We start from the raw sequence: 15,272 nt of genomic DNA, 5'->3' as shown, positions 1-15,272 counted from the left end.
ATTTTATTAATAATTTAAATTCAAATAATATGTGCCCATTTTATAATAAAATTGATTTAATAAAAGTAAAATAAATACTTAGAGTAAGTGTCAATTGAGTTAATTACATACAAAATTCATTATTAGAAAATAAATATTTGAATATATATATAAACATAATTATGTATCTATGTTTCCAGTTTTACTATCTATTATGAAATCTAATAATATCTGATTGCTATTATCTTTTGATAATAAATTGTATTTTTTCATTTCTACATTCAATAATAAATTTTTTTTCCTTTCTATTTCAATTTAATAAAAAAAATTATGCAAGTATACAAGTAAGGAAGGATCTTATGTATATTAAAAAAGACTCACCTAAGAAATAAAAAATATATTAAAATCACATTTTAATTGGTATTGGCACTTAATTGTTGGTTGCTTAGATTGTGTTAATATCTTTATAATAGATTTTTATTTATTTATTTGCATGTTTTATTAAATTATATCTAAAAACATTTAATATGAATATAGCATAATTTTGTTGCCAAATATTAAGGATACTTAAAGAAATATTCTAAATTCTTTAAAAATCTATTAATATTTATAAATCATTATTATTTTTTGGTTTTGATTTTTAATTTACATTCCTTTAAATATTGCGCACTTTTTAATTTCTTATAGAAGTGACTATTAAAGATATTGAATCAAATTTAAGTGTTTACGCACTTTCTATTTTTAAAAAAAATTGGATACTTTTATCACTAAGAAGGAAAGTAATATATGTTAATAAATGTAATAATAGCTACATTATATTAGTACCAGAATTTTTGGAATTTTTTTAAACATTTATAATTAGCAGAGTTCCATAAGATGATTGCTTAATAAGAATAGATTTTTTTAAAATAAAGTCAATATCTACTGAAGTAAATTATTTTTATATGAAAAATATAGATAAAACTACTAAAAAAAGTAATCTTCTCTTTTCCATTCCTTGAAATAATTATATTTAGAATTATCTTAAGTATATCTAATGTTAAGACTATTACAAAAATATCAAATTAGTGTATTCACATTAATATTTTTATGATTGTATTAGGCAAATTTGCAAACATATTTAAAAAATTTTTAAATTATTTAGATACTTGTGAGTAATTAATAAAAGAGATTATTAAAAAAATTTTAAAAAAGATAAAATTTGCTATACTTAATCTGTTTATTTATTTCAAAAACCAAAAAAAATTTATATGAGAAATTAAAACTTGTTCTGATAACTTTTAAATTACAAAAAAATTTGCTGCACATTTACTATGCTAAACCTTAAAAATAGATCATAATAATCATGTATTTAAAATATATAATTTGACACAGTCTTTTTCTGTGTTTTATTTTATTTTTTGAGTTATTTGTTTTAAAAAGTCTACAAAATTTAAATTTATTTTTATAGACTTTAAATAATTCATATTAAATTAGATGTACTAATTAGCCTGAATCTATCAACCAATAAATTAATTATCTAATTATTAAATTCAAGCGATATAGATCTTGCATATCTTATTTTCTAAAATTTAAATATAGTTGATGTAATCTATCTACAATATTTATTCTAAAACTAAATAGTTTTACTTTACTTTTTTTTATACAAGCTCAGATATGAATTATAATAAGTTGAATATTCTAAATAATATTTTAATACTTAAAGCAATTTATAATATTTAAATAAACTAACATCAAATAAATTAAATAATATATAATTCTTTTTTTCAGTTTTTATAAATAATAAATTGAGATAAATTAGATTTTATACATAATTTATTTCAAAAAAATGCATTAATTTTTGTTTTAAAATCCATAAAAAATTAATTAAGGGGTTTTTAAATTTCAATTGTAATTGTGAATATTACTTTAAAATAAAAAAAATCAGTTTATATCTATCTGAAATAGCTTTAAAAGCTAAAAGTTAAGATTTAAATGATTTTGTTAAAAAAAATAAATAAATTGACTCAAAAAATCCTTTTATTTTTTAGATCAACAAATAAAAAACTATCATAAACTACAATTCTTAAATTTATAATAAAATTAAACAATAAAAATCTTAATTATATATGCTTAAAAATGTAATCTATCTACATTTTTTTAATTGAAAAATAAAAATATTAAATTTAATAATTAATTTTTAAAACTATACTATTAACTATATATTTTTAACATGATAATTTTCTTCTATTAATATGCTTCAAATTAAAAATGATTTTTATTTAAGTGTATTATAATTTGAAAATATTGTTTTGATAAAAAAATTAAATTAATTAAATAATGAAAAAAATAATAAATTTAAAACTTTTTTGAAAAATAAATAAAGAAAAATATAATATTTTTCATTCATTTTATAATGATAAAATAGTTGTAAAAGAAAATAATCAAATTTAAAAATCTATTATTTTAAGAGAATTAAATTTATTAAGCGGAATTCACTATCTACTTACATAAAAATTAAAAAATTTATTAAAAAAATAATTATAAAAGCATTTTTTAGCTAAAATAATTGAATTTAATAAATTTAAATAACTACAGAAGTTGTATTTTTAGGTAATTAAAACATCAATATATCTTCTTATGGTACCATCTATTTTACTAAGATAAGTGATTTTATCCTAAAAATTCATATTAATTATCTCAAAATAATTTAAAAAATTAAATAACTATTTAATTTAAAGCTTCAATAAAAAATTTAATCTTTATTAAAATCTATTCAAAATTAAATTGATTTTCAATTAAATATATAAGTTAATATTTATTTTCAATCATAGGATTAAAATTTATTTAATTGTTTGACCAAATATTTTATAAAAAGTTGATTAAAATTTGACTTATTATTTTTTCTTGTATTAACCATATTATTAAGATGTTTTAAATGAAATAATTAATAATATTAGATAATTATTTATAATTTTTATAATTTAAAATTTTACAAAGATACTTCTAGAAATTCAAACTACAGGATAAATCTTTAAAACTCTTTGGTTTTTATCTAAATGAAATCAGAAATTAAGCAGTTCAATTTTATAGAGGAATTATCAATATTGAAAAATTTACAAAAAATTAATTAATATCATATTAAAATTAAAACCCAAAATCTAAAGCAATGAATCCTATGGGAATGTCCCCTCAAGATTTAGAAAAAATGAAAACTATATAAGAATATTCATTTTTGATGAATCCACTATTTTAAGCTGCTATGCAAGGATAAGTGAGTTTATAAGAAAGTGAATTTTTCCCAATTCTTTTTTAAAGCTCTGCAATTATAGAACCTGATGATAGAAAATTGGCAGTCAAGTATCTCTCTCATATGGGCAGAAATTTTTTATTTGGTGCAGGCTTAGGCATATTCCTAAATGTTCAAGTTAAAAAGATTAAACCATTGAATATTTTTGGATGGAACAAATTCCTTAGATTAGCTTTCAGAATACCTTTATTCATATCACCATTCTTTTTATTTGCTAATAATACTATGGATAAGGTTGAAGAACTTTAAAAAATCCAAAGAAAATATTTTATTCGTTATAAAAGATTTGAGAGAACAGGTAATATTAAATACTTAGATCCTGATAATGTCTTATTATAGGCACATAAGAAAAAAACTGATAGAGAAGTTATAACATTAGATTGATTTAAGAAGCAATCTAAGCAACATATTAAAAATATATTAAATAGTAGAAAAAACAATTAGTAATCTTAGACTTTGTTAATTTTGCCAAATATTAATTATTGTTATTCATTTGTTATATAATTTAAAATGGTATCTATCTTTATTTTGAATTTAAAAATAAACTCTTCCCTTTTTAAAATCAATCTTGCATTTGTGTTTCGTTTCCTGCCTATTATTCTTTTTTGTTTGTTTGTTTGTTTAATTGATTAATATTTGACCATAATTAAAAATTAAGTAAATTAAATAACTTAGTAAAATACATCAGTGTTTATTTATTAATTAATTATTTAACAAAATAATAAATATTTTCTTTTAGAACTCATCAAACGAATATCATTTGTTAATTAAAAATTAAATATTATCTAATCCAACCTAAAAATAAATATCTTAAATATTTTTTAGATATAAATTAATTTAGAAATAAATAGTTTACCATAGTTTTTTACTCCGTTATTCTTATTTTTTTCAAGAAAAATTTATATTTTTGTGCACATCCTACTATTTATTTATTTTTTATGCAATTTTATTTTAGAATAATTCAAGCTTGCTTTTAAATATTTAATAAAAAAATTATTTCTTCACTTAAGGAAAATATAGCCTTAATAAGAATAAAAAAGTGTATTTTTTTACAACAGCCTAGGTAAAAGTATTAAATTAATTTAAATAAAAATTTTTGAGATAGTTTTTATGATGATCCATTTATTTGAAGTATTTTTACATTAAAATAAACTAATTAAAAATTTGGCAATTATTTTTTTTATACATTTAAATTATTAATATATTGATTTTAATATTTTTATATAAACCATAGAACTACCATAATAAGTAGAAATATAAAAATAGAAATAAAAATATTTAAACAATTTTTGAAATAATTTAAAAACTATAGCAACAATATATCAGACTTGATAAATATAATAAATTGTCAATCAATATTTATTTATTTAAGTTACAATTTCAATATATTTCAAAAATTGATTAAGTAATTCTTTTACAATTGATGAACTTAGTATAGATTATATTTTTATTACATAAAACAATACAGAAATTTAGTGTAATTAAAATTAGTAAATATTAAACACTAGTACTAGTTAGCTTTTTTAATATTAGTACTATCCAAAGAGCTTTTAATAATTTAATTAATAAATTTTGTTATGATTTTATAGAGTATTTACAATTGATATTTAATATAAATGCGCTACAAATAATAAATTATAAATTTTATTATAATCATTGAACAACAATGAGTTAAGATTTTATTATAGACAGTATTTTAGTATAAATGATTAATTTGTATGGATATAATTTATTTTGTTATTTTATTTTCATTCAGGAGGGGGAAAAGTTAATAATTGAATAGTCATAAACAATTAGTTATTAGATACTAAAGTTAGTGCTTACTGTAAATATCAAAGAATTATTTAATCAATTTTTTTATTGAAATATTATTTCGTCAAGCACTGATTAGAGTTTATGCTTTACTTGTCTTGATTTTACATATAAATAGTCAGGAGTTGCATTATTGATTTAGGTATTCAATTTTTATAATTATGGTTAATTATTGCTGCTATTCATGCTGCTTAAATTTCTTTTTTTTAAATTGCTTGAACATCTCAGACTGCTCGTAGCATTCTCTCTTATAAAGTTATTATTAAAAGAAGATTAAACTGAGTTATCTATCTTCATAAATTATGAGAAATTAGAAGGATTAGCTTATTTGTTTCTAGTTATAGAGAAATGATTTCTTGGTGTTCCTTAGTTAGAAGATGACGATTTTATCCTTTTAGAAATAGATTATTGTGTTTCAATGTGATTTAAAGATGTCAAAGGATATCTCTGATACTTAAGAGGTCTTTATTTCATTTGTTCAGTTTTTCTGAAGCTTTTTGCATGCTGAAGAAAATTTATAAATTAAGGTGTTTGACTAAAATTTTGGTATATTTAAATGTTTTAAAAGAATTTTTCACGTTCCAGCTATACTACGAAATGGTTTTTAAATTTTTTAGGAGATCCCACTCTCTCTTAATTACATTTCTTTCTCTTCTTTTGAACAACAGCGAACTCTTTCAGTGTTTAAAAATCTTGTTGAATTTTTTTATCACAAGGAATGTAATCAAAAAATTACTTACAGATGTTTTGATTTTGTTTGCAGTTTTTAGTTTATTTTGTTACAGCTGAATTAATTTATTGTATTTGACTATAAAAAATACTTCTTACTTTATATAAAACTTAAGGGAGTAAAGGATTATTAAGGTTATCTGTAAAATTTTCAAAATCTATTCCTCTCATTAAAATTTCTGGATTGTCTGGCCAAATATTGTATTCTTCTTCTGAACCACAATCCGAATCGCTATCAAGACCTTCTGGTACTGTAACTGGTTTAATTTTTTAAGAGGGCTGTGTAAGAGAACGAGATTCTATATTTTCTTCAATTTTTATTTGTTGGAGAATACAATCAGTAAGCTCTATTTCATCTGACTAATCATCAGTTGTATATTAGGAATTATCAAATACCTGCTAAACCTTGCAATTTTGCCTAATTTCAGCATCTTATTTTTGATCCTTAATCTCATTTAATTATATTAATTTTGTAGATTGTTTAACATCATTTGATATTAAAGCTTAATTACTTGCCTTAATATTACTATAATCAAAACTTTTCTTTTGATTGCTATAGACTTTTTACATGTCTATTTTTTTCAGCACAAATTATTTTTACGGTAGCTTGGTGAATATAACAGGAGTTCTTTAGCATTCTTTTATCTAGTCAGTAATACTCTAAGATAAGTCTGCCTAACTTGAAAATTTTAGAGGTTAATTTACATTTTTAAGATCATACGATAAGTCATTAGCTTTTTTTTTATGAATTTTACTTTCCCTATTTGCAGAAAGAGGAATAATCCTCCTTCTAATATAAGGTGATTACACTTCTACTTCTTATTATGGAAAGTACAAAGAATTCAATCCTTCATTTTATTCATTTTGATTATTAAAGTCAGTAGGAGTCTGTTAAATATTCTTTAAGTAATGCGTTTTGTAAGGTGAATTAGTTCTTGACTATATTTTTCTCATCTTTTAAAAGAGCTTTAACAATCTTTTAGACTTTTGTTATTTTAATTAAAGTTTTCTGTAAACAAATATTATTTGATTTTCCTTTTTTTAATTCACTTAGCTTATGTATTTTATAATTTCTGGCTATCCATCCTATTGTTAAAGATGATAAAATAAATAAGCAAATCAAATTACCTTGATTATAAATAAATAAATATATTACTTTCATTGATTGATTGATTTATTTATTTATTATATGGTAACAATTTTTAAAAACTTATTTTAATTTATTTTACTAAATTTCTTTAAATTGATTTATCTTTATTTTTTATAAAATTTTTAAAATATAAAAATCAAAGTAAAAATATTTTAATTTTAAATTACTGAAAAAAATGTTTTGATTATAGTTTCCTAAATGTTTCACAGCAGTTGTAAAATCTATCAAAAAATTCTATTTGGATTTTGAAGTAAAAATAGTTCTACATATTAGTTTCCTAAATTAAATGTTGAAAAAAGAATATTTTTTTTTTATAGTTTTTAAATAAATTTAAAGTATCATAATAATCTTATCAATAGTTAATTTTTTTTAATTTTAGCTAATTATTATTATAATAATAAAAAATTAATTAATTAATTTATCTCAATATATATCTAGATACCTTAAATTATTTCACTTTTATTACTGTTAATATTTATTTAAATATTTTCAATTTCTAAAATTATTGGAAGCAAAAAATTAATAATTTTAATTTTTTCTTAAATATAATTTTATTTTCAGTTTTTAAATCTTTTATAAAATGATATTTTATTAATTATCTATTATCAGGCCAATTTAGTCAAAGAAGCATAATTGTTATAATTTTTTAATAGATCTTAAATATATATATAAATTAAAAATACATAAAATAACATTTATTTATAAAAAGCATTTAAATTTAATTTTTGGGTAAATACTTAAAATAAAAATGTATTTAAATTGTATTTTAGTACCAAAAAAAATAATTAATAATTTATTATTAGATTTTTGTTTGATTATTTTTTAAATTAGTCTAGGATTTTGCATTTTAGTACAATACAAATAAAATAGATCATTTTTATCTTATTTTAGTTTTAAATTTTTTTAAAAGTCTTAAATTAATACAAAATTTTTATAATTTTTCATTTTAGTATATGTGTATAAAAACTAATCACCACAATTTCTATTTATATTTATGCTTGTTTAATTTAAGTTTTTAAAATTAAATATATTTTTTATTTAGTTTAAAAAATTCTTTTAATCTTATTTTGATTACTATTTTTTTAGATTTTACCTTTAACTAAATAACTAAATAATATATTTACCTAATTGTTTTTTTAAAATATAAAATTTATTGTTTATATCTAGAAAAAATTTAAATATTATTTTAATGAATTTTATTAAACATTTAATGATAGAGTTAATGAATGATTTACACTTTGATATATATAGGTAGTTCCAAGTATTATTGAGTGGTTTAAAATTATTCATTTATGGTTTCAAACGAATACTAATTTTTTGCTTTAAAATATTAACATATTTTGTAATCATATAATTGGATGGTATTTAGAGAACTTAATATTTTCTTTTTATTAATTAATTAATTAATAAATAAAGTATATAAATCATTCTGAGTAATTACATTCAAAAAGGTGTAAATTTTTAGAAATATGAATATATATTTACATTAAACCATTAAGCTTTTAATCAATTTGAGATTTTCTACATAAAAGATTTTTTACAAGAATTTAAATTCTTCTTTTGATTTAATTTCATATTTTTCTTATATCATCATTAACTTACTTTTTTTCTAATAGTAAAAATTGCATTTCCTACATAGAATTCAAATTTATTTTAAAAGGTTATTCATTCATTTTTGAATTCTCTTCAGAAAATTAGTCGTGTAAGAAGTACTATTTTTCAAAATAATTGAGAACAAAATCAAATATAAATGTTGAAAAAAGAAAAACTTTATTGTAATATAAATATTAAAATTTAATAATCTGAAAGTATAACACACACAACACAGTTAATTATATAAATAGGAATTAATTTTTGATTTATTACTATATCTATAAACATTAATTTTAATTTAAAAGAAAAGATGAAAAGAGATTATTTTATTATAAATATTAGTTTTAGATTGGGGAGATTTGGTTAATTAATTATAGATATCAGAAAAACCAGTGAAAATTTGTCCTTCAAATTAATTTATCCCTTTTTGAAATTATTTATTATTTATTTTATATATTTTCAGGATACATCAATTTAATGTCTAATTAACTTCACTTCAGTACAGTACAGTTCACTGCTTTTATGAAATAATTTACTAAAACTACTTTCTTGTTTCCTCCCCAAATATTGTGCTCTAAAATTTTTTATGGGTTCTTTAGTAATGCTGTTATATAGATTGCGATTTAATTGGTGAAATTTAGTTTTGATTTGGGGAAGCTGAATTATGGAATACTTAATTATACAGTTGAGAGTTGCGAATGGGGGATTCTGATGAAAGCTTAAAAGATTACTTTAAGTCTTTAAGCCCTACACCTATATTTGGCAATTTAAGTTCTTTGATCGAAGTGTTAATAGTGTTAGTTTTACCACCCAATTGATATTCAGATTAAATAGGTATTTACTATTAATTATTGTAATTTGTTGATTTTTTAATTGAAATGGAGTTAGATACAGGATTTTATGATTGTCTAACAAAATTATTAAAGTCATAGTTCAGTTTTTGAGATGTTTTCATCGCAGGAGAGGCATTTACAGAGTTTGGGATCACCCTCTTTTTCGGTGATTAGCTCGAACTCAAGAATTTAGTAAACGACGAAAGTTAATCATTTTTATGATTTCCACCTTTTTATTGGTTTACATTTGAAGAGTTTTAATTGAATTGTGAAATCTTTCTCTATTCTAATCCATAGTTTTAATTACTTGTAGGGTTTGTTTAAGTCTCATCGTAATCTTTAGTGTTGCATAGCTTTAATCTGAACTCATTTTATTCACTCAAGTTAGGTGATTTTTAAGAATTTGCTGCAGGGCTTGAGCGCTTAAAAGAACCTATGCTATTAGGAGAGTGTACAGGTGATTGTGCAGCTGATCCAGTAAGTCTTAGATTAATTTGATTTGTAGGATTATTATTAATTTTATGTGAGTAATCTTGTTAGCTTCCACAACTACTATTGCTCTTTTAATAATTAGAATCAGAAGTAGATGCAAAATTATCTTACACTTCCAAATCAGCAATTAAAAAATTTTATTTGTTGGTTTCTTCATTATTTTAAATCCCTTATTCAGTCAATTTATCTTACATCAACCTTTGCTGAGATATTTAGATCTTTTACTTACGCTGCATTTCACTGAGTTAAAGTAAATTTAACTGGCTCTTTCTAATCTACTCTTAAGGATTCATCTACTAGTTTATCTCAGTAAAGAGTCTCTTTTTAGGAGGTTTACGGGGAGAAAGATTCAATCCACTTATCATTCTTTAGCCTGTTCTAACAAATGTAGAGTTTCTTTTTTAAGGAGAATAAGACTAATATTCTGGGCTATCACATGCTTAGAAATTAACACAGCTATATCTGTCATAGAACTCATCACGCATTTTTTAAGAATTTAATTCAAGTTGTTACTCAAAAAAGCGTGAAAATCTAGTAAAATTTTTGTCTTTCTATATGTCAATATCGATGAGATTGCATTTAGCTTCCTCTTCAAGAAAATCATCTAAGTTGAGCTACATGCGGCAAAACTTGTGTATTTTTTCAGCATCCTTGAAGATATCACCAAGATGAGGTCTAAATCCTTTTGTGTAAAAGTATGAACGAATCTTATAAAGCTGTAAGAAAGAAAGCTTCTTTCCATAAAAATCACTAAATTCCTCCGTGTTTATTGCTCTTAACCTGAGCTCCGAGTTATCCCAAATATTTATCTCTCTGCAATCACTTTCACAACTACTTACAGATGAAGTATCATCATAGTCATCACTGAAATCTTCATGTTGAGGGTTAAATGTCTTTTTTTCTACTTCAACCACAATTTTTTTTTCCTCATTTTGCATGGGGCTTTTTAAATTTTGAGATTTTTTACCATCTGGAAACACTTTATTAAGAAGTTTATTACTGTTATCAACGCGCAAAGGCTTGATGATCATATTACGTTATTTGTTAATCATATTTTAATAAATTGAAATATTAAATCAATAAAATTTATTTTATAGCTTTGATTATTTATTAGTAGTAATAGGAGATGCTTTCAGAGTGAGCCTAAGCAAAATTAAGAATGTCGTTTTTGGGTGTATTTATATGGAAGTACCTAGATCTTAGAAAAATACTTCTTAATTTGTAAACTAAATTTTGATAATTTATTATTTTTTTCAGTGAATTTAAATTTATATGAATATATCTTTTATTTTCCCCTTTTTTAATTTGCTTTTGCAATCAATTTATAAATTTTTGCTTATCTTTTTTAATTTTTGTTTAGTTGGTTAGCCTCAGTAAATGGAAATGAATGGAGAAATAATTACTTCTAAATTTTACACAAAACATTATATTTCTCATAATTCTGCTCAGTGTAAATATCAAAAACTATAAAACTAATTTTACCATATAATTTCTAATTAAAAGACGAAGAACTTTTAAAAATAACCATTTGTTAATGCTTATATTTTTCTATATATTTAATCAGCACCTATCTATATCCAATAATAAAGAATTTTTTTTCTAAATATAATTGTAAGTCTTTTTAAAAGATCTAAATCTTATGAATAATTGTAGTCTTCCTAATCATATAAAACCACAGATCAATTAACTTTATTTAAATTGATCTCCCAAAATTCAAAATAAATTCCCATTTATTAATACCATTTATATTTTTTGACTTTAATTTTTTGTTTGTTTCTAATCAATCATAAATTATTTATTTATTTGATTTTTTCTAATTAAAGCTAATAAATATTAAAGTAAAGAGTACTTCGTTTAAATTGAAAAGTTTTTTCTTTTTCTTTAACTCAAACTAATTAATTACTTCACAATTTTATTTTGAATAACTTTTTCTTTTTTCTTACATAATTTCTGATCTTAATTCATTAGCAGTATAAATTTGATTTCCATCCAAAATTATTATAAATTAAGTAAGAAGGCCTTATATTTTTAGAGGTTTTAAATTTAATTTCAAATATGTGACGCAATATAAAATAAATGGTTGTGATAAACAAATCCTAAATGTCTATTTGGCATTTTTTAAATATTCTTATAAATCAATTTTTTGTCAAACTAGTACAATTCGAACGAACACTTAATGGTGATATTTCTTTTTAATATATGTAACATGCTTGAATTTTGATCACTAAACTAGTGTTTTTCTTGATTAAACTATCAATTTTCAACCACTGATATAACTTTAAGCTTTAAAACACATATAAAAGTATGCATAAAAAATAAATCATTGATTAATTTGGCTTAAATTTGACATAGTAATAAATTTATTTGATAAATGATAAATAAATAAATATTGCTAAATTCACAGTAATTTTCATTTTCCTAAAAATTATTTATTTATCTTTTTAAGGTGAAGAAAGTAATCAATACAAATTAGCATAATCAAAATATAAAAAATAAAAAAGATTAATATTAAAATATGTTAGAAAGTCATTTTGGATAATTTTGCATAAGTAATTTATATCACATTTTTTAAGGGTTTTTAAAAAAGCTGTGATTGATTATTTCATTTAAGCCTAATCTTTTGCTTGGGTCTTTTACAAGAATTTTCTACAATAGGTCAAGCAAGTCATGTGTTTACATTTTTTTATCATATTTGGGCCTATTATTTGATATATATTAATAGATATTTTTAATAATTTGAAATTATGAAAAGAATTAAATGTACAGACTTTACAATTGATAATTATTTTTCAATAGAATTATAAATTAATGTCAAATTATACTTTGAAAGCGATATTTTACAAAATTTATTAGTTTAATTATTTAGAAGCTTACATTTATTATAACATTCAATGTACCAATAAAAAAATTTATGTGGATATCCTAACATTAAGAAAAGCAATTGATTTACAATTTTAAATAAATCCATAAAATATTCAAAAAGAATATGTTAGGAATGCTTATATAATTCTACATGCACTAAGTAAGTAAGAAATACTAAAAAAATAAACAAAATAAAAATTACTCTTTGTTTTGAATCATTTCAAACAACTCCATTAAGTTATCGTGATAGAATGGAAGTTTTAAGTAAACCATGCAATAAAATGTGACTCCTAAAGACCAAATGTCTGCTTTTTTACCGTCGTATCCATTCTTTTGATTTGAATCGCTTAGACTTTCAGGAGCCATAAAATGATAGGTTCCTTCAGTTCCCTTGATGCGATGGTTATCTGATGACAATTTGACAGCCAAACCAAAGTCACATAACTTAATTTTTAGCTCATGTGTTAGCAAAATATTTTATGGCTTAATATCTCTGTGTATGATATTTTGTTAATGAACTTTATATAACAAAATATTTATGAAATATTTATTTATTTTTAGTATTTTAGAATTTACGGTACTACAAAGCCAAACATGACTCTAACATTATTTTCTAAAGATAATCAATACTGCCAGCTTAAGGAATTTATAAATGACTGAATTTGAGAGTTTTTTCATCCCATTTAAGAACATCTCCATACTCACAATAATCAATAATTAAATATAACTTTGACTATGAATCATGATATATTATACTGTCTATCATTGTAACATTCGGATGATTAAATTTTTTCATGAGTTCTATTTCTGTTTCTACATTTTCCCACTAAGATTTGTAATATACATCTAATTATTTTTTATTTAAATATTAAATTATGTTTAAAAGAAAATTATGAGTAAATCAATCCAAACATTTTTCAAGAATTAAGTTTTAAAATCAATGTTATAATACTTTTAATAGTAAAATTTTTAATATCTATATATGTATCTTTCAGTAATAATGTCAAATCAATCAATATTTTATTAGATTAATATATTTAAAATATTTTATCAATCTTTAATTACTTAAATAAATAAATTCTATGTTAGAATTAAATAAAATTAATGCTTCTATTGTTGTATCTTAAGTAAAGTTTATAATAAAGAATAAATAAATAAAAAACAAATCAATATTACTCCCTAGCTCGTCTTTTGTCATTTTAGTTTTCTTTTTTAAAATATTTTTGTGAAATTTCTTCAAAGCTAATTTTTTCCCAGTACTTTTTTCAATACACAACTTAACTTAGCTCCAAGATCCCTTTCCTATCTCTTTGCAAATTTAAAAGCCACTTATGATTTTTGCGTTCTAATTCATATTAAAAAAGTACTATTTATATTCTTGATTCAGTAAAAATTTTGAAATAAAATGTTATTTTCCATATGTAACTGTTCACAAAACTAAAAGATATTATTAAAATCTATTACTGTTTATGGATCTCTTTCAATGACTATTTCCTCATCTTTGATTTCTCTTATAATATGATTTTATTAGGGTTAATTCTTTTGCTATTCAAGATTTGTATTTCCCTAATCCTTAAGCTAGATTATTTATATAATATAGTTAGTAAATCATTTTAGAAACAATCTAAAAATACATTTAATTTTTCATTTAATTCCTTCTCTAATTAATGAGTATCCATTTAACTAAATAAAATTTTTAAATTTTATATGCCTTTTCTTAGTTTGAGAATTGTAATAAGCAAATAGTTTATTCTAATATTGAAATCGAAAATAAATAAATAAATAATTTATAAAGAAAGCAAAAATTAATTAATTATTTAATTTTTAATGAATATACTTTTGCCTTAATAAGCTAATTATACTGAGTTATTTATTTAGTGATATTTTGTCAATTTTTTTTTAATTAATTAAATAAATATAATAGGTTTAATATCAATTTATTACTATATAAATCATTCATAAATAGCCTTTTTCACTCATTTAACATATAAGCCTCAATAAACTTGGAAATTTGTTTTTGATCTTATGTTTAAATAATTAAAAATAAAACCTTATCATTGTTTAAAGTAAAGTGAAATAAATAATTTATAAGCAAAAAAAATCTATTATTTAATTTAAATTTATTACTTTTACCTTAATAGGCAGTGATATTTTATTTGTTTTTATATAATTAAATAATTATAATAGGTATATTAATTTATTATTTTATAAATCATTTATTAATAGAATTTTTTCATCTTCAGTGAAAATGGCTAGTCAGGCTTAAGAAATACTAAAATAAAGTTATTTATCAAAAAATTAGATAATAAAAGTTTTATTGAAGTGGATAATTTGATTTTCTGTTATTAATTGAAGAGGCTAGAGTTTATTCAACAGGAGATAAATCATTTAGATAATTAGGAATTTGTACAAAAAATAATTAAAACGAACTTACTTATATCAAAAACTTAGAAGGAGAATAAAAAATAAAGATATATTTCAAAGCAGCAATAGAACTTATTAGAGTAAAAAAGGAGATGTATATTATAAATGG

At 20.7% G+C, this 15,272-nt stretch overlaps 4 protein-coding genes across 4 annotated transcripts; 1 reads left to right on the top strand and 3 right to left on the bottom strand. All coding sequences in view use genetic code 6, as the record gives it.

Moving 5' to 3' along the window:
• Positions 1-3,127: 3,127 nt before the first annotated feature.
• Positions 3,128-3,652, top strand: TTHERM_00471150 (hypothetical protein; the record flags this gene model as incomplete). The annotated part of the gene is made up of 1 exon (XM_001033005.1): positions 3,128-3,652. One exon carries the CDS (start codon positions 3,128-3,130, stop codon positions 3,650-3,652), a length of 525 nt encoding a protein of 174 aa, XP_001033005.1.
• A 1,464-nt stretch (positions 3,653-5,116) lies between these two features.
• On the bottom strand, positions 5,117-6,850 carry TTHERM_00471140 (hypothetical protein; the record flags this gene model as incomplete). Its single annotated transcript, XM_001033004.2, has 1 exon — positions 5,117-6,850. The coding sequence occupies exon 1, from the start codon at positions 6,761-6,763 to the stop codon at positions 5,117-5,119; it is 1,647 nt and encodes a 548-aa protein (XP_001033004.1). The 5' UTR covers positions 6,764-6,850.
• A 2,213-nt stretch (positions 6,851-9,063) lies between these two features.
• Positions 9,064-10,929, bottom strand: TTHERM_00471130 (hypothetical protein; the record flags this gene model as incomplete). Its single annotated transcript, XM_001033003.1, has 1 exon — positions 9,064-10,929. One exon carries the CDS (start codon positions 10,927-10,929, stop codon positions 9,064-9,066), a length of 1,866 nt encoding a protein of 621 aa, XP_001033003.1.
• Positions 10,930-12,436: 1,507 nt separating this feature from the next.
• TTHERM_00471120 (Serine/Threonine kinase domain protein) lies at positions 12,437-14,418 on the bottom strand (the record flags this gene model as incomplete). Its single annotated transcript, XM_001033002.3, has 6 exons — positions 12,437-12,575; positions 12,942-13,257; positions 13,316-13,585; positions 13,916-14,084; positions 14,204-14,317; positions 14,374-14,418. 6 exons carry the CDS (start codon positions 14,416-14,418, stop codon positions 12,437-12,439), a joined length of 1,053 nt encoding a protein of 350 aa, XP_001033002.3.
• Between the last annotated feature and the right edge of the window lie 854 nt (positions 14,419-15,272).

The sequence above is a fragment of the Tetrahymena thermophila genome (assembly GCF_000189635.1).
Source record: "Tetrahymena thermophila SB210 genomic scaffold scf_8254565, whole genome shotgun sequence".
Classification (NCBI taxonomy): domain Eukaryota; phylum Ciliophora; class Oligohymenophorea; order Hymenostomatida; family Tetrahymenidae; genus Tetrahymena; species Tetrahymena thermophila.
Note: the sequence above shows the minus strand (reverse complement) of the source record. Positions and strands in the feature narration are given on the sequence as shown.